Here is a 25,847-nt window from a genome sequence, read left to right as displayed (position 1 = left end):
AGCGTTTGCAGCCCGTTGGCCAGCCCAGCTCCTGTGCTTGGCTCACCTCGCTCATCTGTCTGGCCCTCGGGAACCTTTGACTTGGAGGCCAGTTCCGACCCCTTCCATTGACCTGATGCTTGTAACACACCTTGACTCCTTCCCTCCATCCTTCCCGCTCTCGATTATCGGTCCAGCCTGGAAATGACTCACCCAGGGTTACTCCACTGGCGAGGGGCAGCGGCAGGCTGGGAGCCTCGTTCTTCCAGTGCCTGCACGCCCTGACTGCAATACCATGTAACTGCTCATTCCCAAGATTCTTTATCTAGAAAGCGAGAGAGCCCTGCCTGCCTGGAGAGGACCCCACAAACAGCGATTGAGGAGAGCATTTAGCTGCCCTCCACACCTCTTTCCTCATTTTGCTGGAAACCAGGCCATTTTTCAGCCTCAAAGAGGCCAAAATGAAAGGGGGTATGGCGCAGGTGGAGATCAGGTAGCCTTTCTACATCCAGCTCTCACCAGGATGAGCAGTGGGTAATTGGAAAAGTTCCATCTAAAAGGCACTCTTTCAAAGGAGAGAGAGAGACAACGAAAGAAAAAGAAACTCTCCACGCCTGAACACGCCTCCATTAAGCAGCTTCAAAAGCCATTGCTCCTTGCACAGAGTAGACTCGACTCCGGGTTTTGAACACACTTAGCATAACTGCCTGGGGGAGTAGAAACATCTTCTCCCCGCAGGTCAAACCACTCCGCGGTTCCCTGCTCCTGGCTGCGCTGCAGCCTGGGCTGTCGGTGTGGGAAAGGCAGCTCCTCCTCCTCCCAAGCAGAGGAGGAGTCTCATCCTGATCGTCCTGGCAGTAGTCGTTGGTAAAATCCCCGAGTAGGCCCCCTTTTTTCTCGCCATTATTCACTGCAATCGAAGGAATAAATGTGAGTACTTTGGAAGGAGCTTGAACCCCGAAGGCCAAAGGCTCCATGGAATGACTTGTGTTTGCCATGCATGAAAGAGCATTTTAAGGGACAGAAAGACTTAATGTTCTGCCCCCAAATGTGACTGTGCTGCCACAACAGCACACAGATTATGTGAAGTTAAGTCACATGAAGGGTGGGGACCTGGCCATCAGTGAAAACTCAGTAAACATTCAATGTGTGATTAAACGAGCACACGGGATGTCTTCTGTGTGCCAGACTCAGTCCTAGGTTCTGTGTATATAACGAAGACTAAGAACCCTTCCGCCTTGGAGTGTGCTTTATATTTCTAGCAAGGGGAGGGGAAAAAATAAATTGGTAAGTATGCTATTTCAGTGCTCAGTATGTGGCCAGTGGGATGGAGGAAACAGCATTAAATAGGGTGGCAGTGGAAAGCCTCATGGAGGGGATGGTGTTTGAGCTGAGACTGAATGAAAAGGAGATGATCATGGAAATGTCTAGGTAAGGATCGTTCCAGGTAAAAGCAGGTGGAAAGGACCCGAGGTAGGCACGGGTTTGGTAGATTCAGGGAATAGGAGGAAAGTTGACATGGATTCTGCATAGTAAGTGAAGAGACAGGCAGGGGGCAAGATAAATTTGGAGAGCAGGGCAAGGGTCTGATCATGTGCAGCCTTGAGGCCCAGACTCTATTCTGAGGGTGTGACAGCCATTGGAGAGTTGAAGTAGAGGAGCAGTGCGGAGTGGTGATGACTGTCACGTACACGCGAAACTCGGGGCAGTAGAGACCCTTGAAATGAAAGAGGCTGGATTACCCTCCGTTTCCTCACTTGTGAGTTTAGAGGATTGCGTGCGGCAGCCTTGGGGCCAGCCTTTACCGAAGGCTTTGGTTGGCACACGTCCCCGAGGAAGCGGGAGGTTTGCGTGGCCGTTCTTGCTCCCGAGGCTCCCTCCTCTGCAAGAATCACCTATTGTAGATGAAGGGGTCGTTTGGTCTCTCGGTCTCCAGTCGGCCCATCTCCGTCTCCCCACCTTTCCCCTGCTGGGGTCCTCAGCCACGTGGGGACTCTGTAAGGAAAAGGGGACATGAGGTGGGCTGCCGGGCAAGGCAGCTGCCAGCTTGCCTGGTTCATTTGCCAGTGGGAGCTATTCTGGGGCTCCACAGGTTCACTGGTTCACTTCCTTGGGATGGTGTGTAGGGAGAGGGGAAGAGAGCCAGCAGGCGAAGGATCGGACACCCTCAATTCTAAACTCTAATCAGGTGCTGTGCAAGTGGTTTTATCCCAGAAACCTCTTGTGTCCCTAGGGGCAGAGCAAGGCCCACTGCCTGCCTGTGGCTCTTCCCAGCCTTGGCAAGGGGGTCCCTTGAGAACAAGTCCAAGGTCTCACCCACCGTGGGTGCCCTTGTGGCACTTTGCACATAGGGGGCCTTTGGTCATTTGTTGATAGACAAAGCAGTCTGTGCAGACTCTTAATGAGCAAAAGCAAATTGCCTGTTTTGAGCCCAGCACAGCTGTTTACTACCTGCAGGACGGTGGGCAAGTAACCTGGCATGGAAGGTTACGTCCATCTGAGTGACCTAGGAGAAAGCATCTTTGGGCCTCAGTTTTCTCCATCTATAAAATGGGTATAACAATGCCTGGCTCATAAGGTTGCTGTGAGACCATGTCCACCAGGTGCCTGACACACTGCCTGGGCACACAAGCCCTGCAGTATGGGGTGGATGGATGAATATGTCCTGGAAGTTTAACATGGTGTGAGAAAATGGGTGGTGGTGACAGCGGTGGTGTATTTGAAAGACTTTTTAATGCCAAGAGCCTGAGCCATTTTTTCCTCACCTCTAAAAGGAACAGAAAGAAGCCTGCAGCTCATTCTTATTATAAAACCACCCGTTCATCTTGTTCAAACCACACTGTTGTTCCAACTCCAGATCCCTGGGGTGGCAGCCGATTTTCTTTTATCTCTGAGCAATGCCTCAAGTGCAGGTGAGGGGAAGTCTCACCCACAGACCTTTCCGCACGTGACTCAGCACTTCCTCCATGATTCCAGTCCCTCCAGCTCATCCCAGTAGGAGCTGGATGGGGCCTGCATCCAGCGAGCAGAGGGGCCTTGGACGTGCCCAGCCTCCCCTTGGTGTCAGCGTGCGGGCTAGAGGGTGAGGCCAGGCACCAGAGCAGTGGCAGAATGGACAAGTCTGGCGTCTCTGGAGGATTCTCGCCCCCTCCCCTCCTTCCCCCAGTCCCATCACTTAGCTCAGGGAGAGGAGAAGGGATGTGGGATGATCTGTCCCTTTTCGGTCATCTGGCGGTGCACAGTGTGGTGGAGAGCGAGATGCCCACCCGCCGCCCTTCACCGCCCCCCACCTCTCCACAGACACACACACACACACACACACCTAGAAAGAAATTAGAAACGTGACAACAAACTCCAGTTGTCGGAAACTCACAAACCCTCCACCAATCACGCGCCCTCGGCGTGGCGGAGGGGGCGGGGCTGCGGCGTGGGGGAATAATTGGTGAACCCGAGGTGAGTGAAATAATTGGAAAAGTGAGGTGTGAGTTTGTTACCGAAGTGTGAGCGTGGTGGGGGAGGGAAGGAGGGCCGTGTTTAAAAGCCCGGCATGTCCTCTTTATTCACAGCTTCTGATACAGTAATTGCTATTTTGTGGTTTCTATTATCTACACAGTGGGGAGCATGTGCGGCTCCTTCCCTGAGCTCCGAGTCTGGGCTCTGGGGTGGGGGCGTTCTGGGGTGCCCTAGGATTCTCCCTCCTCTCTGGTTCGCGGCGGCCCTGCCCGGCCTCTCCCAGACGGCAGGCTCCGCTCCCAGAGTACCCAGCCTCACACAGAACTTCCTTCAAAAGCCGCTCTTAAAAAATGGCTCCATAAACCTTGCTGTCAGATAAGAACCTTAATAATGGCTGGTATTTATATATCGCTTATCTGCCAGGAGCTAAAAGTACTTCATTGATTCCCCCCACATACACTCTTTTTTCTTTCTTTTTAATTCTCTTTCGATATCTCTCCGAGATCCTCAGTATTGGCCTCATATTATCCCATGCGGTTAGAAAAGCAGCCACGGCCATTCACTGGGCCAGCATTGTTCTTGGGTTGAGAGAGCAGCTCGGGTGGACAAGAAAGAACTGGCCCAGCTTTTCAATCCCGAGTCTGTGCGTGTGGGCCTCTTTGGCCCTCAGTTTTCTCTTCTGTAAAATACAGGCAGTAACACTGTTGTCCCTTAGTCGTCGTTGCAACTAGAAATAATGTTTTTATAAGACCTAGGATATCGCGAGCAGGCAGTCCTGGGTAGCTGGGTGATGGCGGCAGAGATAGTGTCCTGAAGCCATGGCGTTTGTTCCAGGGCTTCACATACATCAGGAAGTTCCTCCCAGATCTAACCCTAATCCTCTTGCTGCCCCTTAAGCCACAGTGTTCTTTCGTCCTATTTTTAGAAGGCAGGGAGAAGCATCTGCTCACTATAACCACTTCTCTGGTCCGCTGAAGAATGATGGGATTTTTTAACCTACGAGAGTCTTCGGACAGATTGTGTCATTCCTCATGCAGATGTGTGTTTGTAGACCCCAGACCCCAGGGGCTGTGACTGCCCTGAGACCCCACAGCCGCCCGATCCCTGCCCACGACCCCCCGTGGATCCAGCTTGCCCCTCTGCCACGGCTCCCCCTGCCGAGCTCTCAAATGCCACTTCTCCAGGCCACGCAAGCACGGCACCTCCAGGCTCTCCTCATCAGCTTTTTTCCTCCACCTTTTAATTATTTTTTCTTCGCCTTCTCCGGCCCCTTAGCTGCTTACCATGCATGGCGCATCCACAGCTTGCAGTGCGCTGCCGGGAAGGAGGAATTAACCTCGGCCGTGTCTCAGCGCACTCACGCACGCGGATGCAGACAGGCTGCCTCGCCAGGAACTGGGACTGAAGAGAAGTCGGGCAGGGGTGGGGGCGGGGGGCAGTTGAGACCATCAGGGGAGAAGAGTCATGTGGCCGCCGAGGGTGGAGGCAGGGGGTGGCACCTGGCATGGGTGGAAGCAACTGGGATTCGGTCTGGGGGCTTGGACAAGTCCCTGACCCTGCGGTGTCCACACGGGGCATGCCTGTCCCCGTCACGTGCGCCCTGCCCGCTTCTCCCTGAACCCCGGTTCCTGAAAGCAGCCCGGCCCCAGCCAGGTGACAGAGAAGAGGGGAAAACATTGCGCGTCAGACACTTTCTCCATCTGTAAGGTGGGGGTGATAAGGATCGTAACATTTCTGCTGTTAGTTGGTATTCACCCCGCGCGTGACTTCATGACATCCTCCCTGCAGCCTTGTAAAGGCAGGTCTCGTGGGCCACTGGCCAGTCTCTGCCCTCCCAGGGTGTTGTTTACTTGTCTGTTCTGGCCAAAACTATTATCAGGCGTCCACTCTGAGGCAGGCACTCAATCCATCGGGGAGTAAGAAGACATGGCTTCTCCCATCATGGGAAGGCAGGGAGTTAACTGTGCATTCCCCCCACAGTGCCCTGATCTGGGGGCAGCTGCCCAGCCTGGGGAGGTCAGCAGGGGCTGCTGGGAGCAAGCGACAGTTAAGCTGAGGTTGGGAAGAGTGTGGGGGTTGGGAGCAGGGGTGGCAAGCCAGGCCGAGAGGCCAGCACCCCCAGGGGTCGTCTGGGACTGCGTGTGTCGCATCTGGGCTCACGACCGGTGCTCTCTGGGGCCGCCCTGTCCCCTCCAGCTCCTTTGGACTCCAGACTCGGCTCCTCGCAGCCACCAGAGGCACCATCCTTCCAGCCCCAGTGGCTCTCAGAAGGGCCAGGAGCCAAGGAACCATTTATCTGAGCAGGCCGACTGGCCAGCTTGTCACTAGCCCCCACCCAGCCCTCCTTGCCCGGAGCAGAAGCTGGGAGGCTCTGCTGGAAGGCAGAGGCCACCCCAGTCTGCTGTGGGGCGCCCCGGCCTTTAGATGGCACAGCGAAGCAGGGTTTGCGGCTTGTCTGCTCTCGGCGCCCCGACCTCACCGTCCAGTCCCCACCCACCCAGCCTCTGGGCCGCGACCCTGTTCCCCTCTGCTTGGACCAGAGGAAGACTGACAGGGCCCCCTCGTCCTCCCCGGGAGCTGGCCTTGTCGCCTGCCCAGTGGAGGCAGAGGGCGCCGGGAGGGGGTCATGGGGCTGCTGGGGAGAGCTCCGAGGAGACGTGCAGATTCATTTTGAGGATTCATAAAGCCACATTTACACACCGTCCTGCCTCCAGAAATTGGGCTGGCAGATGCCTGGTCATGCTGGCAGGGCTGCAGGTTAACGCCTCAGATTCAGCTTATGTCATTTCACGAGAGCTCACGGCCTCGGCTCTGTGTTTTACCCCATTGCTCTTTGGCCCTGAAGCACCCGAGGCTGGTGCATGGATGCATGTGCGCCCCCGCGAGCATATGGAGATCTGCAAACAAAACACCTCTCTTCAGATGCCACGTGCATTAAATATTTATCAGCAGCAGTTTGTGCATAGATATTTGATAAATGGACATTAGGAAGGGGTTGGGGGGGAGTGAGATGGGAGGACAAGGGAGGCCCCAAGGAAGCCCTATGCTTTGTCCCGGAATTTCTCCAATGTTGACCCAGGAGGGGAGGAGAGGAGGGGCTGGGGGGTGGTCTGAGACCGTGTTTACATGTTTGATCCCTGTCTGGAAGAGCCGAGCCATTTTGTTCTCCGGAGCTTTGCCTGACTTTGGCTTAGCAGATATCAAAAAGCAAGTGCAGAGGGAGGGGAAGCTGGGTTTGGAGGGAGTGGCTGTGTGCCGCTGGGGCGCTGAGCACTGAAGAATCGTCCCGGGTCTGGGAGGAAGGGCTCAGCCAGGGAAGCCAGTCGAAAGGTCAGGGGACCCCGCTGACCCCGCACCCCGAGCCCCGGCTTGCTCGTGAGCAGGAGCGGCCCCTCACCCCCGGCCCAGTGCCTCCCTGGCCTGGCCCTGCCTGTACATGGCTGGGTCCCTGTGCTGAATATTAATCACCGTGAGGAAGGGGGGGATCTGCTGCCTCCTCCAGCTCATTGGAGAGGAAACAGAAATTCTCCATCATGTCTCAGACCTGATCATCCTCCCCCTGCCCAGCTGATGACCAGGCCTGGTGGGGAGAAGCCCCTTTATGTTCTGGAACATGCACTGGTGGGGGGGGGGGGCTGGCATGCGTGTGCATGTGCACACCTGCGTGTCTGCATGTGTGCAAACCTGCATGCACTTATCTTTTATAACCCGAAGGGATTCGCAGGTGGGAATCAGTCCTGCGCCCCCACCCCCCTTTGCAGGCCTCAGCTCTTAAACTCCTCCTGCCTTTTGTTCCAGCACTTTTGGGGAGCTGAAGACGGTCCGCTTGCCAAAGAAGATGACGGGGACGGGCACTCACAGAGGGTTTGGCTTCGTTGACTTCCTCACCAAACAGGATGCCAAGGTGAGACCAGAGCCGCCTCACTCCCACTTCCTCAGTCGCTTCCTGGGAAGCTGCTCCCCTGAGCCTTTTGTAGGGAGAACAGCGAGGCCTTATAACAAACAGAATGTCACCAACACGTGCTGTCTTTCCCTTTTCTCCCCTGACCCTGCTTGTTTTCGTGACACACCTGGAGGAAAAGACACTGGGTCATCTGTTTGGAGGAAGGGCTGTATCCATACCGGCCTCCCCACTTACACCGAAGCGTGGGTGAAACAAAACATGGGGAAGCAAGTGTGTTCCCCAGGGCTCTGCCCATCAGAGAAGGGCCTCCTTAGTGCAGGAGAGCCCCCCAGAGGTTTGGCAGGGTGGGCAACACCGGGATAAGAGAGCAGGGGAGATCCGAGAGGAGCCGTGGGGAGGAGGCTGAAAGCACCAGAAAGCAGCCCCAGGGAACCCGTCTCCCCTTCTTCCTTCCGCTCTGGCTGGGAGTTTCGTTTTGTGCTGGTTGCACAGGGTGCTGCTGGGTACGGGTGCGGGTGGCTGGGCCCCTGGTGCCAGCATCCTCCGCTCCCCTTTCAGATGCAGAACACCTTTTGTGTTTCAAGCAAGGCAGCCTCTCCGAACTTGGGCTCCGGGCGGCTCGGCAGGGCATCGTTCCTGCAGTGGGCAGCAGGGTCCTCACCCTGCCCAGCAGCGGATGTGGGGGTGCCAGCCGTCTCTTAGAGCGCCGTGCTCCGGGGCAGGGTCAAAGGGAGGTGGTGGTGGTGCTGCACGGCGGGAGGGCCTGGGCTGAGGGCCGTCACCAGGAGCCGCCCTCGGTGAGCTGTGGGGCCACGGGCAGTGGTTTCCCTCAGCCTCATCTTCCCTCAAGGGCAAAGGAGCCACAGTGAAGGCCGGGAGCCCTGCAGCCTGACACAGCCTCCCCCGGCAAAGCAGGGGGACCTCCTGCACTCTCACCCCTTGGCCTGCGCGAGCTGGGGCGGCGAGGGGCCGTGGGGAGTCAGCTGCGCGCAGTGAAGCTGGCAGACCCGGGACACAGCTGTGGCCTTTGTGAGCCTGGGAACCTGCGCAGGCAGGGCGGGCGCACCCGGGACCCTCGGGAGCCTTGCCAGCCACCTTTGTCCTCGCAGGCACGTTGCAGCATCTTGAACTGAAGTGCCTGTTTTGTTGCCACGTGGCCACGTCTGTCCGGACATCTGCTCCTCTCTTCTCCCGGCTAGCAGCCTTCCCCTGCCTCCTGTCAGCGGTGACGGGCAACAAGCCCTCGCCCCCCTACCGCCTCAGCAGGGTGGGCCTCCCGGGGTCTCTGCGTCAGCTCGGGGGAGGCAGGGGAGGGCAGCGGGGCAGAGCACAGGCTCTCACCGACAGCAGCTCAGCTTCCGCCAGCCTGCTCTGTGCCTTGGTTTCCCCACGTGTAAGCCAGGAATGGCGAGAGTGCCTGCCCTCAGAGGACGGGGTTAGATGAGGCGTGTGTGACGCTCGGCTCCAGTCCTGGCACCGGTGCCTGCTCTGTTGGTAGGAGCCATTTCCCACGTGTTCCCGCTTGCCCACGTCAAAGGCTCTGTCGCCAGAGAACAGGGGTGCCGGGTTCCGAGGGGATTGGGCAGTGAGGGTGTAGAGTCACCTCTGCTTTATAGCCAAGGTTCCTACACAAGGTGGTGACCGAGGCAGAAAGGGGCAGATTCGCTCCCCAACCCTGAGAAATGTCTATGCCTGAGGGCCCAGGCCATCTGCTGGTTGGCCCGCGAGTTCTGAAGTCAGGCTGTCTGAGTCTGAATCCCAGCACCACCACTTACTTGCTGTGTGATCTTGTGCAAGGGTCCATGTACCTCAGTTTCCCCTGCCTTGGAAAAGGGGAACAGGATTTTCCATGTAGAGTTGTTGTAGGTTTGAACGTGCTGATTTTCTTAGCACAGAGTCATCTATCTGCTGCCAGGCTGAGCTGCAATGAGGAGGAGGATGGTGGCAGTGGTGATGATGGTGAGGATGTAAAATGAAGAGGGTGGGGAAAGAGCAGAGAGAAAAGGCTGCACGGCCCCTTCAGCTGGCAGCCATCTGTCTTGCACACCCTAGCCAAGGTTGTTGTCAGAGTTAAAATGGCACTTGGGGCATGACCAGGCCTGGGCCCCCAGCCGTGAAATTCCACCATCCCCAATGCCACATCGCAGGCAGTGCAGTCTCGCTAGTTGGGGTCGTTAGAACCTTCCAGAAGGTGGGTTCCCAGTTAGGCGAGGCAGAGCACGTGTCCTTGCGGGAGGGAAGTGGGGGACCGAGGCTGATGAGGGAAGGAGAACAGGGACATTGTGGGACGATGGGGAGTTGAGGACTTGAAGGCTTCCATACCTGTCCACGCGGGGCCTCCAGTACCAGCGGGGTCATGTGGTTCTTTGGGCCATGAAGTTTCTGAAAAGGTAGTGTCTTTGAGGTGGGTAAAATAAAAACCGTCATCTTCTGACAGGCTGTCTTTGGTGGGGATGGTGCTGGGCATTCACATGCATGGCTTTTTATCCTCATAGGCCGCTAGGAGTGGGCAGGCCATTTGATAGATGGGAAAACTGAAGCTCAAAGAGACAAAGTCCCTGCCCAAGGTTCTCAGCTGATGTCAGCAGAGCTGGGACCCCCACCACCACCACCACCACCACCCCGCAGGTCTATCTGATTCCAAAGCCCACACATTCAGGAGGTTCTCACTTCCATCATTCATTTATTCACTTATGCTGAGAGCCAGCCCCCTCTTCTTCACACCACACCTGGCTCTACCGCCTGACCCAAAAGGCCTCGCCAGTCGCAGTCGGAGAGAGAGTTGGGAGGGAGGTCAAGAGATTGTCCCTCAAAATAGCTCTTGGGGACAAAGCTGGGAGGAAATCTGCTCCCTCAGCCCGTGAAGGAGGAGTGGGAGCTCCTCAGCAACCTGGTTCAGCTGGCCCCACTTCAGCTCCCGCAAGCCCGAGACGCAGTGTCACCTCAGCGGCAACAGCTTGTCACCTGGGCAGGTGAACCAGGGATTCCCAACCAGATGTGTTCATCCCATTGGCTGCAGGGCCACCAATAGCCACTGGGATTCCTTTTAGAAACCTCCACCCCCACTCTACCCAGACCAAGCCAGTCATGGAGAAAGAACAGGAGGGTGAGTTGGAAGAGAGAGAACAGAAAGAAAGGACTGGTAGCCTCTCCGCCTCGCCTCCCCCCCAAAAAAAAACAGAATATCCATTTTTTCCCATGCATGCGCCTTTAATTTCTCTTTTTTTTTTTGCCCGAGCCTGCCGCTCCCGCTCCTTTGTACTTTTGCAGTTGCAGCTGTTTTTATTTGCCTCGGCTGCTGTTGTTTTAAAAGGTCTATTTTCACATGGAATGTTATCCAATTAGCAGAGCAATGTGTTGGCTTAAATAAACACTTGGGGGGAGCCGGCGGTAGGAGACGTGATGGCTGTTTGCGTTGGCAGGCAGAGCTCTTCTCACTGTGGTAAACAACTGCAGCTTTAATTGTAGGGTCGCACCAGTTAATTTATCCTTTCTCATCTCTCACTGTCTCCGGCGTTGCCAAGGGAGGGGGCAGAGGCAGCGCTGGGGACACATTGCCCGGGCTGCCCCGGTTCGGGTGGTATGGAGCGTTTCATCGGGGGCTGGCGCTGGGCCTGTAGAGGAAGGTTCTCTGGTACCTATGGCCTGCGTCTTGCAGATTTTGTGGAAACAAGACCGTTGGCGGGGATGGTTTGTCATGAGAGAGCCAGAGAAAGCTCCTTGAGGGCAGGGACCTGGCTCAGAGCAGGGCTGGGTTCTGGCCTAGTGAACTGGCAAGGGTGTATGTTCAACACACCTGGCTTGGCCGAGTGGAAGGAGTGAGTGGAGGGCTGTCACTATGGAGGTGAGGACACTTGGCAGCTGTGCGGACACAGACAAGGGATTCCATGTCCCCAAACCCCAGGTTACTTGTCAGCAAAGCGGGAAATGGTGACACTGCCCTTGAGGCGGTTGTGCAGTTTGAATGGAATGCTGCTTTGGATGGGGCTCGACACAGGCTGTGCACGTGGGGCCAGAGAAGTGACGAGGCAGCCAGTGTTGTTCTGGCCCCTGGAGATCAGGGCTGCTGCAGAAGGAAGCCCAGGGTATCAGTTGTTCGGGAAGCAAACTGAGGAATTGGGGTTCTGTCCCCACATTTCCTCTCAGCTGTGTGCGTGTTTCTATGTGTGTTTGTGCATGTGCCTGGTTGCCTTAATTGAGGTGCTTTGTCTGCTTCCTGTCATGAGAGCCCAGGGGCAAAAGAAAATGTGTTTGAATCCTTGCGTTTCAAGGCAGGAACTCAGGCTCAGTCTCACGGCCAGGGGCTGAGAACCCAGGATGAGCACAGGCCTCGCCAAGACCACCAGTAAGCGGCCTCCGTTGCCAGAGTCTGAGCAGCACCTTGCCATCCCCCTTTGATAGCTGTGTCCTTCCATGTCCGCGTGTGAGCCGAGACCCTCCGTTCCCACCGACATCAGAGTGGGAGGAGAGGAGGCATCTCTGCAATGGAAAGGACTCAGGGTCAAATATCCTTATTTCACTTCGAGGTCAGAAAAGTTATCAAAGTTAAAAATCCCTGCACAGTTGGACAGCCTTTCTCCCTTCCAACACCCTTAATTTTAAAAACCTCCACCAGCAACAGCATCCACAGGTACATGAATTGGACCCCCACCACGTCAGGTGCTAGTTAAAGGGACGGTCACTGTCTTCCCAGCAGCCCTGTGAGGGTGATGTTGAAGCAAGGCCTCCCCAGAAGACATGGCAGAAAGCCCAGGGCCAAGACCATCACCAGGCCACGCTTGCCTCCCCCGCTCTTCCTCTTGCCTGCGGGGATCAGACCTCTTCCTTATGGCTATTTTCTCCCTCCCAAGGCGTCAGAACTGCTCTTTCACCTTCATGTACCCTCATTTAGTATTTGGCTCATTGTGGTTCCTCCAGTGATATTGAATTGAATTGGACTGAACTAAGCAAGCAAATGAGTGAGTGAATGAGTAAGAAAGTAAATGAATGAGTGAGTGAGTGAATGAATGAATGAATGAACGAGACAATGAGTGAGTGAATGAATGAGTGCACAAATGAGAGAATGGATGAATGAATGAATGAATGAGTAAACGGGTGAGAGTAAATGAATGAATGAGTGAAAGGATGAAGGAGAGAATGAATGAGTAAACGAACAAGTGAGCGAATGCATGAGTGAGTGACTGAAAGAATGAATGGGAGATTGAGTGAATGAGTGAAAGGATGAATGAGAGAATGAATGAGTAAATGAATGAGTGAGTAAATGCATGAGTGAGTGAGTGAATGAAAGAATGAATGAGGTGTCTTATCTGTCTGGAGGGTTTTAGACACCACAGCCTGGAAGGGGACCCCTGGGAGTTTCTCTTAAGACTCCCCGTCGGCTTCACAGTATCATTTCTAGAACAGACTGAGGTGCTAAGGGAGGGTCCGCGGCAGGAGTCATCCAGTGTTATGCAGAGAGCTCGACTTGTCTGGGACAGGCTCCTGTCTAGCAGGCGGCTCACCCTGCGGAGCCCAGACGTGGCTGGCAAGGTTTGCCAAGAGATTGCTTGAGGGACGCTGGGCTTGCTCGGACCCAGATGAAAAGTACCAGAGCCCAGGAATCGTTGCCTATGGGGAAATGACAAAAAATATCCTCCTGCTCTCGTATTTCAGCAGACCCACGGGTCATGGCCCCCTGTTTTTTGACCACCTCAGCACAGAGAAAGTTCCAGGCCCCCAGCAGTACCAGTGGAGGTCCAGTTCTTCTGTGTCCTTCGTTCCGTTGTCGTCTCCCTGGCACACGTGGCCATCCCTGGCCGGCTTCCATCAGGCTGGCTCCCAGACGCTGGGGACGCAGATGGTTTGGGACAGGTTGGCACTTCACATGTTCAGATGGATTTAGCGTCTGCTGAGAGCTGCAGCCCTCTGACTGCAAGAGACAGCTCCTGAGTTCCCAGCCTGCCCCGGGGAGCTGCGGGGGTCAAGAGAGAGCCGTGGACTTGGCGTCCACGGGCAGGACGAGGCCCTGGGCAGACTTCACAGACTGAGGGCGGCGAAAGGGCTTTTGTCGCTGGAAGGAGGAGTCTGTCTGCAGGGCATGCTGCGGGGAGGTCAGGCCCTGAGCTGAGCCCTCAGCCTTCCCTGCTCCTGAAGGGGGCACCAGGCTTGGTCACAGTTGCGAGGGCCACTGTTTCACTTTGGCCGCTTTAGCCACTTTTCCTCCAGGGAGAGGCAGTAGGTTGTTTAGGCCAGAGGGGCCCAAGGAGCCGTGACCCCAGAGCAGCTGGCCAGAGAGCCGGGTGGTGGGGCAGCCCTGGGCTCCAGCTGGGCCTGCTTGAGGTGGGCCTCAGGTTCTCGGGCAGCCCGGGCACCTTAGAGCCATGCCTCCCGGGCCAGGGATTCCATCTGCCCCCAGCAAGGGGACTTCAGGCAGCAGTTTGGTTCCGGGCTCCGGCAGGAAACCAGATCTGACCCCAGATGGCTCAAATAAAGAATTGAAGGAAGAAATATTTATGGGGGTGACTTAAAAAGGGATGGTGCAGGCACCAGCGACAGTGGGGAGCAGTGACCCCTCAGGTTAGTGGAAAGCCTGGAGGGGCGTGGAATTACTAAGGGGACACCAGGGGACACCAGCAGTCGCTGCAGGCACGGAGGGAGGGAGCAGGGACAAAGTCCCTCAACCTCTCTCCTCCCACTTTCCCCTCTCCCTCTGCCTCCCATTTGCTGAATCTAAACTGAAGCCACAGGGTGAGGAGCCCCGGTTATGTAGACCATGGGAGTCAGCTCCTGCAGTACAGCGGGGTGCAGGGGTGGGGCGAGCTAAGAGTCACCAGCCCCAGGCCATCAGGGAATGGCAGGAAGTGGCTCCAAAGAGCCAGAGCTGTCTCCTTCTGTCATCTCCTCCTCCTTCCACACTAATGCATCCTTAGAGGGCCATCCTGGGGCTTCTGGGGGATCCAGTTGGGCAGTTTCTATTGGCCTCTAGAGTCCTGGGGCACAGGGTTACTGTCCCACCGTGGGGCCCCAGAGTAATGCTGTTGGGAGCAGCCTCCCCCCTCTCCTTATGTGGAACCAGCCCTAGACTGGGTATTTATCGGGGCTCACCCTAACCAAGTGCTGCCTGTGTGTGTGATAGTCAAGGTGCTGCTCTCTCGGGGTGAGGCGTGCTCCTTTCCCTGCCGCCTTCAGGGGACCCTGGCAGGCCACCTAAGCCAGCTAAGCAGTCTGCTCCAATCGGGAGGTGTACTCAGTGAAGTTCCCACTCCACAGTCTCCTCTAAAATATTTATTGAGCACGCTCTGCCCCAAGCACCAGGCCGAGGGTAGTAAAGATAGAGCGCCTGCCCTCCAAGGCTCACAGTCGAGTCGGGGAGGCGGCACACGCACAGGTGGGCATGGAGCAGGGGCTGGTGCTGGGGTGGGGGCCCAGGGGGCGCCCGGCTGTGGCCTGTGTGAGGAGGGCCGGGCCTTCCCTGACCCGCCAGCAAATCATCCGTGATGAGAGCAGCCCGTCCGGGACCAGAGTGGAAATCCAGACTCAGAGATGGGATGCTTGGAGGCCGAGTGGAAAAGTAGGAGAAGCTGCCCACATACAGACCATGGCCAATGCCTTGGTTTCTCTTTGTTGAAATGGAAAAGTAAGAGCTGTTCTCAGGAGTAGGCTGAGTCATGTGCTTGGAGTTCTACAGAACCCAGGCCGTCCATAATCCCTGATAAGAAGAAGGCCCTTTAGTCCGAGGTCCGGAAATGGGCAGCGAAGTGGGGTCAAAAGGCGCAAAGAGCCCAGGGACAATTGACTCACCCCTTTCCCTATCGAGAACACCCAGAGATGCACAGGACCCCGAGGGCTGTTTATGGCAGCTGCGCATCAGTTCTGGGGCTCAGGTTTACAAAGACTGGGGAGAAGATGGGGTGCGCTTCAGCAGGAGCGAGTGTGGGCAGGGAGACCCAGGAGGAAGCTACGGGTGGACTGAGGGCCCAAGGGCCCGATGCACTTTTCCCGGCCCCCCAGACGCCAGCTCTGAAGCCCCTTGAGGCCTGAGTGAGTCTTCCTCCTCCCCCCCCCAGTGCCTCCTAGAATGCCTCAAATATAGCAAGCTCTCATTATGCTTTTAATGAAACATAATTACTCTGGATTATCCAAGGCCAATTTTAGCCTCGAATCATTGTCCTTGCCCTGCCAGCGACAGTATGAGGCCGCCACGTCCTAACCACCAAGGCAGTGGGCGCTCGGGAATGCAACCTGATTTCCTATTAACCTGCGGGCACTAGAACCAGGGAGGGTAACTGCTATTTTTGGAGAGCCAACTACTGTGTTCTAAGTTCAGATATAAAAGATTTTGTGTGTCTGACCTACCATTGTTCCTGAATTTGAAGGTGATAATGAGACATCAAGGACGCACATAGTAATAATAAAGGCCAACATTTAGTGAGACTTATTATTTAGCCCTCTAAATGCCAGACTCGTTGAGTCCTCCCAAGGACTCTTTGCTGCTGCCCATCCTTTACATCTAAGGAAACAGGCTCAGAGAGGTTAAGCAACTTGTGCAGGATCACACAGCAAGGGCATGGTGGAGCTGGGATTTGAACCAAGGTATCGCAGCTCCAGAGCCCACCGTCTTCACCTCTGTGCCACACTGCCTCTCACAGGGACAAACCTTTCCAAAGAGAGACTAAGGCAGTCGAGATGACTCAGGCAAGGAGGTGAGAATTTGGGAGGGGTAACGTCAAAGAATATTTAGTGACTTCTACAATGAAAGGGGAACTCTCCCGGCTTTCTGTGGCATGTAAAGGGAGAAGGGGATTGCAAGGGTCAGAAAAAAGCAAGAATCTGACCAAGTCAGGGAGGCCATGATTGGGGTATCTTGCTTGGGCCTCCTCTCAGAGTCTGCTGATTCTGTTTTCCAAATTCGGGTTTAGTATACACCAGATGCTGCCTCAGGGCCGCCCCCACCCCACTGTGTCCCCAGGCCCGCAGCTCCTCACGGTCCCAGGCACCAGGATGGAAAATGGGCCACCCCAGACTCCCCACCAGTGTCTCCTCCCCATCTGGAAACCCCAGCTTCCCCAGCCAAGCCATTTCCCTGCCTCGCCAGCTGAGAACGCATGTGTTTTAAAGCTCTGAATGGATCATTTCGGCTCGGAGTCCAGATGCATTTTTATATCCCCACAGAAAAAAAGTGCAGAGGCTCTGCTGGCAGTCAGAGTTTTAAAAATTAAAGTAAAAAAAAAAAAAGGGAAAAGAAAAAGTTTCCTGCACCTGGCCCTTCTCGGGGAAAGCACAGAGAACAAAGCGTTTCTTTAATCTGGCCACAGTGTCTCATTTTAAAATTTAAAAGATACACGGCCCACCCGCCTTGTTCCCAAGCTTTTCAGATTTGGAGGTTTAGTGAATGTCTGCTGGGTGCCAGCCTCAGTGGGCATCGCCTGGAAGTCCCACAGTTAGTCCTGTTTCACAGATGGGGAAACTGAGGCTCAGCAAGGGGCAGGTGACGTTCCCAGGTTGCGCTCCTGTGGAAGGATAGCGTTGGACTGATTCCACTCGAGGACCATCATGATTATTCAGGGCCTCCTCGTGGGCATCAAAGAAGTGATTGACCACTGGTGCCATCAGGCCTGTCGCCCAGCCCTCTCTAAACCCGCTGCTTTCCTGGATCTTCCCCACCGCAAGGAAGAAACTGCAGATGTGACAGGTCTGGGAAACAACACAGCAGTAGAAACTGACATTTATTTAGCACTTACTGTGTACCCCACCCTGTCATAAGCACTTTCTGTGGCAGCTCTTTTTCCTCTTCCCTCAAACCCTTAGGGTGGAGTCGTGTTAATGTTCCCATTTTCCAGATGAGGAAACCAAGGCCAGGGAGATTTATTTAACTTGTCTGAGGTCTCAAGGCCAGGAGGCAGCAGGGATCACCAGGCCTGGGCAGGGCAAGTCAAGCCCAAGCTCTTGGGCCTCCAGGCTCCCCGGAGCATTTTAGCACCGGCCGGGCCAGGCGGGGAGGCCTTCCCTGCCCGTCTACTTGGGACTAATCACATGGGAGGGAACTAGCTGGTTGTCAGAGGTCACCACTGTGCGTTTCCATTCGTCTCAAACATCTGGAACAGGCAAATCCAGAGAAACAGAAAGTAGGCTAGGGGTTGCCAGGGGCTGGTGCAGGAGAGGGGATGGGGAGTGACTGCTGGTGGGGACAGGGTCTCCTTTGGGCTGATGACTTATTCTGAAATCAGTTGTGGTGGTAGTTGACTGAATGGTACACTTTACATGGGTGAATTATGGTATGTGAATTGTATCCCAGTAGAGCTGATACCCCCGCCACCCGCCCCCCCAAAAAATGAGAACTAGACAGAGGTGTGGAGGTGGGGGAACAGTGAGGCTTGAGAAGGAACAGCACGTGTGAAGCAGCTGGCCATGGGGAGAGGGCAGGGGGCCCGGTGAGGGGCAGAGGGCAGCTTGACCTGGGGGTGGGGGAGCCATGGAAACAGAGAGGAGGGGGACTCAAGGGAGACATGGGGGCGGCAGACTCACCAGGCCCAGAGAAGGAGCCCGACCAGTGCGCAAGGGGCCATCATCGAGCTGCCATAACAGGGCTCAGCTTTCTCGCGTGGCCGCTGCCACTGCCAGCCAGGATGGAGACCAGCCCCGCTAACGGGGTCACCATCCACTGGTAGGACTTAATATGGGACCCGAGATGCCCGCCTTGGCCCAGCCCCAATTACAGGCCCAGATAGCAGATATATCGACTGCATAGTGACTTGCAGTTCTCCTAATGAAATAGCTGGGCCAACAGCTCCCCAAACCCTCTCATGGTCTTATGTCACGGGGGCAGGAACCTGGGCTCTGGCATTTGAGATGCAGCAGACAGGAGGCAGGACGGTGAGTTTCAGGCATTTGCGTTTTGGCTCACCTGCTGTGTTTTACTTCTTGTTCCCCCACCCAGAGAGCCTTCAGCGCCCTGTGTCACAGCACCCACTTGTACGGCCGCAGGCTGGTCCTGGAGTGGGCCGACTCGGAGGTGACCGTGCAGGCCCTGCGGCGGAAGACAGCTGAGCGCTTTCATGGTAAGAGCCCCCGGCCCCCCAGCAGCGGCTCTGTTCTCAGGGAATTCAATGTGTCTCAGAGGACTGCTTGCTTTTGGTTGCCTGGGAATTGTTTCTAGGGTGATTCATGACAAAAGAAGGCACCAGGGGCTTCTGGGAGCACCAGCCTCAATTTGAAGGGCTGTGGTGGGCAGGGGGCCGGGGCTTCCCCCTGGCCGTGAGCTGCCAGCCCCTGCTCGGGCCTCCCTCCCTGCTCTGCTCTGAGGGGCTGACCAGCATGGGCAGCACCCGTGGGAGCCCTGGTGGGAAATCAGAGGGAGGAGGAGAGCGAGGTCAGGAGCCCATTCCCCGGCTCCCTCCCTGCCAGGTCCAGGCCAGTGGCCTCCTCCCCACACCTCCCTCCCGCCAGGTTCCACAACCTGCTCCCTCTGGCCCAGGGTGGCAACAGCTCCTCCTGGTGGGGGCCCAGGGTACTGCACTCTCGCCGATTCCCTTACACTCTGCCCCCACCCGCCGCCCCCTTGCGTTGTGACTGGCCCTTCAGTTGAAGACCCTCCTCAATTGCCCCACTTGAGGATGCCACCCAGGTCTTGCCACGGCCCTGCTTCCACCTCTTACACACCTTGGTGGCATTGTGTGGTCTTGCCGGTTATTCGTTTGTGGGCTTGCTAGTTATTCGTTTGTTCTCTAGAAAAGGCTTCTAGAGAACTTCTGCTGTGTCCTGGGCATGGGGATGCAGCAGGGCGGCTGCAGGTGGGGGCTTCTGCTTGACCGGGTGGTCCAGACAGGCCTCTGCCGAGGTGACGCTCAAGCCCACAAAAGGGCCGGCTGCTTTGCAGGGGGCAGGGGCAGAGGACCCCTCCCCTGAGGTTGGGGTGTTGGGGTGGGGCGGAGCGGTGTCCTTGGCTGGGCAGGGGTGGATCGCACAGCTGGACTGCTCCAGCTGGGTGTCCCGGGGGTCAGGTAAGGAGGGCGTGAGAAACGGCCCTGAGAGCTGCCCAGTGCTGGCAGAAGGGCTTGCCTCTGTCCCTCGCTCGCTCTCCAAATTCGGGATATCCAGGGATGCTTGCATTTGAATCCTGTCTCTGAGTCCCTCGCATCGCCCTCAGGAGTGCTTGCACTCTTTTCTGGGCCGGGCAGCAAAAGGGGCAGCTATGGGCTCCCACCCGCACTGGGACCACGTGGCTTTAGTGGTGAATGCCCAGGAAATAGCCTCACCCAGTTGGGAATGCGTCCCTCCCTCCCAGCTGCCCTACAGAGCCAGGCTACGCTCAGAGCTGGGGGGTTAGCACACTGCCTTCCTCCTCCCGCTGGTAGCGCACTCATCCACCCCCATCCCCTCCAGACAGCTTTTGAGGCCAAGAGTGTTGGCTGGGGGCAGAGTGGGGGCTGTTGGCTGTGAAGCCCTCCCCACCACGGGTCTGTGTAGCTGGGACCTGGAACCATGAGACGGCTGGCCGTCCCCTGTCCCACCAGCAACGCTCGGCTTCCCCAGCCAGGGAGCAACTTTGGAGGAACCTGGGAAAGAGGAGATAGGGGAGGTCCTTTGTGGAGATGTGAGTTTTCTGGTTGGGCCTCCTGGTCTTGCTTGGAGCTGAAAAGCAAGGCTTCTAAGATGCAATGTGGGGGGCAGGATTGCAGCCTTTCAGTGCTCTTGGAACTCCAGGGCTCCCTTTAGAGACAGGATTGATGCCCGTTGGCCAGAGCTCAGCCTGCCAAACCCTTCAGAAGAAACTCCTTCCCCCCTAGCAGTCTCTCCAGCCTAATCCCTGTTCTCCCCCCAGAGCTCACTGTTCCCCCAAACTCCAGACGGGACCTGTGTCTTTGCATATGCTGTTCCTTCTGCTTAGAATGCATCACCCCTCAATTTTGTTTTACCTACCCGGCAAATGCCTATCAGCCCTCAAGACCCAACTCCAATGACACCCTCCTCCAGGAAGCCTTTCCATGCTTTGCTCTCCCACCACTGTTTGTATACTTTCCTGCTGTATTGTAATTGTTCATCTGTGGGAGCCCTCACACCTGGCAGCAGGTGCCAGGCCCTCGGGCCGGGGCTGGGGGTAGAGATGTCTGAGCTGAGGCAGGTCTGAAGCCAGGGAAACCAGGGCTGAATACACAGTCGCAAGCTCACGAGTCAATAAGTCCCCAAATCCTGACGCTCAGAAAGAGAACCTGTCCTTATCGACAGCCACTGACAGGCCCAAATGCACTCGTCGGCAAATGTTTGTGTAAGGGACTCTCCCTGGAGCAGAGGACGGGCCCCGACTCCCAGGCCCCCCACCCCTGGGGCCGGTAGAGGAGTGTCCACTCAGCAGTTCTGCCCTGCAGTGGAGACAAGCCCCTTCAATAAATCTAGTTCCAAGGACAGCATTATTGCCTGACCCCAGTGGAGAGACCCAGCCGGAAGCCTTCCTGCGGGGTTGGCTGTCCCCACGGCCACTTTCCGGCTGTGAGCAAGGCCCAGACGGAGGCAGTTGCAGCAGTGGGACCGAGGACGATGATTCACTTGTACCCGCTTTCCTACGCCTTCCTGCCAGGCCCCCACCGGCCCTACGATATGGGCACGCTTAGTCCCATTTCATAGAGGAAGGGCTCGAGGCCCACTGGGGACGTCAGTGAGTCGCACCAGCTGCTGTGTACTCGGTGCTTCTGTGCACGGCGGGCAGCGTCTCGTGTCTTCACAGCAACCCTGGCAGCCTCTGTGACGGTGGAGTGGCATGCCCAGGGGCATCGGCCAGTAAGCGGCACTGCTCAGATTTGAACTCCAGGCTGACTCTGATGCCTCCCCTCGCTTCCACGTGCTGCCTTATGTGGCAGAGGCCATTTAAGAACACAGCCTTGGCCTCCGTTAGATCTGGGTTGGGGGAGACTTGCTGCCTGCCCGCCTTCATCCTGACCCATCCAAACCCTGAGCCCAGGAACTAGGGGGCCCACCCAGAAATGGAAGGAATGAGTAACAGTTCATAACAAAAGCATTGCATGGGCCCTTGGAATTGACACAGAGCGCCCTCGCAGAAGGCGAGGAGTGGGTGCTACATGGTCCCCGTTTCACAGAGGAGGCTCCTGAGGTCAGCGTGGAGTGCCAGAGCCCTTGAACCCATGTGCTCTGCCTCCTTTTGAGTCCTTCTGCGGGAACCTTGCCCTCTCTGGGCTCCAGAAGGGATGTCAGCTCTGAGCTAGCCAAGTGTGTTGGAGGAGGACACAGAGACCCTTCCCCAGTGCCAAGGCTGGACTGTCGGGCCTGGCAGGGAACGGATTCACCCCAGGTCCAAAGGAACAGCAGGCACTGCCTAAGAGGTGTGGACGGGGTGAACGAGCAAATGAAGTGCCAAGGCTCCCGGGGACCGGCAATGGTGGGGAGCCAGAGGGGGAGGGGAGGCAGTGGTGTCCCTGGAGTCCAGTGAGGGCAGGAGCCTGGGGATGGCCAGTGGCTGGCGGGGAGCTTTAGTGTGGGGGGATATTCCCCGGAGCTCCCTCTCCTCCCTCCCTCCCATCTCCCGCCAGGGCCTCGCTTAGCCAAGCCCTTCCATAAACCAGAGAGACAAGCTGCCCAGTGATGCAGCCTGCAGGAATCAGCCTCCCCAGGGACGGGGCAGGGCAGGGGCCTAGGGGCCAAAAGGAGAATGCCTGGCATATATGGTGACCCCCAAACGTCAGGGCGTGCACCAATCCCGTGGCAGGTGGCTGGCCAGGCAGGGGAGTGGGCGCAGCAGGGGCCTCTGGGACCCATGGGACAGTGTCTTCATGGGTCCTGGCCTGTGGTGATACCAGGGGGGCCGTGGACACCTGGGAATTTTGTTGTAAAACATACAGGGGTGTGTGTGAGCCTCTGTGTGCATGTGTTTATGGCTCTGCAAGAGGGTCTGCTTTCAGCAGATTTCCTAAAAGGTCACGACTCTAAAAGGTTACGAACCTCCAGTTTAGGAGAAAGAGCATCAACAGATCCTGGCTTCTGTCATTTCCTGGCAAGTGTCACTGGACAAGTCATTGTGGCCTCCAGACTTCCATTTCCTAGTTTGTAAAATGGGGTAGCGGTGGCCTCACCCTAGAGAACGGTTGTGAAGCTCGTCGGTGGTAGCAACAGCAGCTTTCTTGCTGCTTCTCCTTAGCAGGGCACGGCTCACCTCAGCCTGTGAGATAGATCCTGCGAACCCCCCGTTCCACCCCCAGGCAGAGAGCTGAAGCTGCTGGCCCAGGAGGAAATGGTGGGACCAGGCTTTGAGCCCAGCCCATGTGCACCAGCAGCCTGTGCTCAGACTGACTGCTCCTTCCGCCCTTCCCGAGGAAGCAGGGGCCGCGTGGACGGGTGAGATGATGCGTGCAGAGTGTCCCTCACAGACTGGGGCTCTGGGAAGGGCCCCCACCCTCAGCTGCCCCATTGTGTGCTCCCTTTGGGATACATGCAGAACCCACGGCAGCCCCGAATATTCAGGACAGGGCTGTTGGCTTCCTGCCCTGCTCTGTGCCCCTTCCCTGCAGTGAAAAGTACCCAGCTCATTTGTGTCAAAATCTGCATTGTTCGGAGCTTCCAGGGTCCTGGCAGACTCCAAAGTTTGGTGGGCTCCATGCCCAGTTCCCTCCACCCAGCCTTGACCTCAGCCCCCAGGGGGAGGCCCCCGGAGCCCCGTGTTTGCCCCCAGCCAGTGGGAGCCTTCCTTATCCTGGTCCGAGCGCCAAGGCCACAACGAAAGGCTCCCTGTGGACTGTGGGCCGCGGAGCGAGAGGGAGGGCCTGGCAGGAGGCTTGCTGGTGGCACTGTGGTCTTGGAGCCACCCTTGGGGACCGCAGGAGGCGGCCGGAGCAGACAGAGTGGAGCTTGGGCAAACAGCCACTGCCCTCATTGTGGCCGGAGCAGTCAGCGCTCATGGCCTGAGATGGCCTCCACCCCGGGCTCGGCTTCTCAGACAGGCCAGCCGCCAGCCTGGGAGAGGTCGTGGAGGCAGAGCGTGGAGGCCGAGCGCCTCCCAGCCTGTGAGCTGCCCTCCCTCCTGCTCTCTTCCCAGTCCCTGATCCCTGACAAGCCTAGGTCAAGGTTGAGAGCTTGACGAGCAGGTGGTTCAAGTAGATGATGCTAATGATTATTAATATTACTGTATCAGCCCTCATCTGTTAAGCCTTGCTCCATGCCAAGTACTGTGTGCGGGCTTTTCACAGGTATTAATCCCACAGAATCCTGGGAGATAAATGCTGTCGTGATCCTATACTTTTCAGATGAGGAAACCGAGGCACGCAGGGGGCAAGGAACTTGTCAGAGGACACCGAGCTACTGAATGGCAGGGTCAGGATTCAAACTTTTGCTTTCAACCACCCTGCTGTCCCATCCCATGTCTTTGTAACAGCTGGGCCTTGCAGCTAGCCCTGAGTTTTAACCCAGTGTGTGTCCTCATACCAGTTCCATGACCTTGGCCGAGTCACTCAGCCTCGGCTTTGTCATCTGTAAAATGGGACTAAGGAACTTACCGCCATGGGCTGGGGGGCAGCTTAAACCAGATGATGCATGTCAAGTTTATGCTGGCACAGAGTCAGCCTTCAACAAGTAGGGTTATTTCTTCATCGTCATCATCGTTGTTCTCCCCACCCCCCATCCCCCTTCAAAGCACTAATTTTTTCCTGGGCTGTCAAGAAAAGCCCCCATTTTCCCTGCATCCCAGTCAAGTCAGGCTCTGGCTGCTGTCTGGGCAGAGGAATGAGACAGAAAGGAGAACCCCAGTGTTTATAAGCCCTGGCAGTAACAAGTCGGGTGTGTGGGGGTGTGGGGGTGTGTGTGCGGGTGTGTGTGTGTGTGCACAAGAGACAGTGCAAGCAAATATGAGAAAGAATATACCCGACATGTAGGAAGGGCTCAGGACAGGGTGTTTGCATCTGAATCCAGGTATCACCGGGTGCCCCCTGTCTAAAGCATGGAGCACAGTGCCTGGCTTATAGTATGTGGTAGTGATGAAGGTGAGGATGGTGAGGATGGTGAAGACGATGGCGATTCCTCACTGGGGAGCCGGAACCGGAATATCTTTCCTTCCGAGGCTGTTGTGAAAACGGAGCATGCTCGGGGCTTGTCTGGGTTCCCTCACAGGCAGCAAAGAAAAGCTTGTTTTAAATCCCCCCTTGCCCCCTCCCCAAATAGCAGCCTTCACTTTACCTACCGCCCCTGAATAATCGCAGGGCACTATATGTCCCCTCACAAGCAGACACCAAAGGAATACCTGTCACGTCGCACAGCAGACGACAGGTCTTTGAACGTCATCTTAAAAGTCGCCCGAGTGGGCAGAGACCCTGAGAGCAGACAGGTGCTCTCAGAACGTTCTAGCAGGTCAGACAGCCCCCACAAAGCCGCCTGGCCCCTTCCCGCCCCCAGCCTCCCGGACGAGAGTTGGATTTCTGCACGGCGGGGGCCTGGGCAGATGAAGTGCTGTTTCTCCAGCCTGGCACGGGGGAGAGTGAAAAGAGAGCCAGGCAGGAAGAAAGGAAAGGCCGCCACTGGCTGTGTCCTTTTCTTCCCGAGCGTCTTACAAACCAGCAGGGCCGCGGCATCGAGACGCTTTCAGGGCCCGGCAGGCCACAGTCCTACGGTCAGTAGAATAGAATGGTCCGGAAGGAGCCCGGCGCCCAGGCCTCTGCTTTAGAGCGCTCCCAGCCAGGGAGGCTGCGCAAACAGGCTTTGATTTGGCCAGGAGCGCGCTCTGCTTCCCGGTGTTGTCTTACTCCAGCTGGGGAGGACTGATGGGCTGTGGTTAGCTTCTGTACCTTTCGCCCCGGAGCCGGGAGTGCGGACATGACCAGCATGGCAAGTGGCAGGGCGGGATTTCTGCCAGCAAAGCGCTGGGCAGAAGCTCTCCTTGGGCACAGATGCGTGGCTGTCCCCACCCAGTCACCTGGCCTCTGGGGCACAGCCGCCCGCTCCCCCAGCCAGACAGGGGCAGGGAAGGAGTTGTCAGAGATGGGCGTGTTCCCCAGGACCCTTTCCCCAGCCGACTCCTGCTAGGTAGCCCTTGCCTTGTCTTCCTCTGCCGTTGTGTATTCATCACGCATCGTTTAGTATCCCTTCTCCACGTGGGCCGTGACGCTGCGGGAAGGCCAGGCCCTGACTGCACCCAGGACTGAGTGGGTGCTCAGGAGCTGTTTGTGGGGCAAATGAGTGAACATGTAGAAGCAGCTAAGCCTAGGTGAGCATCTGCTGTGTTATCGTCACATCTGCTGTGTTATCGTCACATTACCCCACGCGGGAGGACTCCGAGGCTCAGAAAAGCCACGTGACATGCCCTGGGCCCACAGCTAGGTTAGGGTGCAGCCAAATCCAAGCCTTCCTCCTCTGAAGCCAACTATTCCTAACCTTCTTGCACCTTGAAACCTCAAAGTCTGGAAAGAGGCAATTGTGTGGCCTCTTGTTAAAGATCAAGTCAGGTACAAAAGAAAAGAAACAGGGAGAGGGCTTTACTGAGAACCCACAACATGTGGGTCCAAGGGGTTTCAGGGCTCGATCCCATTTCACCCTCGCAACT

General features: G+C 56.6%; 1 protein-coding gene across 2 annotated transcripts in view; it reads left to right on the top strand.

Annotated features, from left to right (window-relative positions):
- Window positions 1–25,847, top strand: part of RBM19 (RNA binding motif protein 19) — a 149,023-nt gene that overhangs the window by 90,725 nt on the left and 32,451 nt on the right. For both annotated transcript variants that reach the window (XM_037816979.1, XM_037816980.1), the window contains exons 22-23: window positions 7,231–7,336; window positions 18,252–18,372. In XM_037816979.1, the coding sequence (XP_037672907.1) occupies window positions 7,231–7,336; window positions 18,252–18,372 (227 nt within the window). The remainder of the gene's footprint in view (window positions 1–7,230; window positions 7,337–18,251; window positions 18,373–25,847) is intronic.

Source organism: Choloepus didactylus, chromosome 23 (assembly GCF_015220235.1).
Source record: "Choloepus didactylus isolate mChoDid1 chromosome 23, mChoDid1.pri, whole genome shotgun sequence".
Taxonomy (NCBI): Eukaryota; Metazoa; Chordata; class Mammalia; order Pilosa; family Megalonychidae; genus Choloepus; species Choloepus didactylus.
The sequence above is the reverse complement of the archived record's forward strand: the minus strand, read 5'-3'. Positions and strand labels throughout refer to the sequence as shown.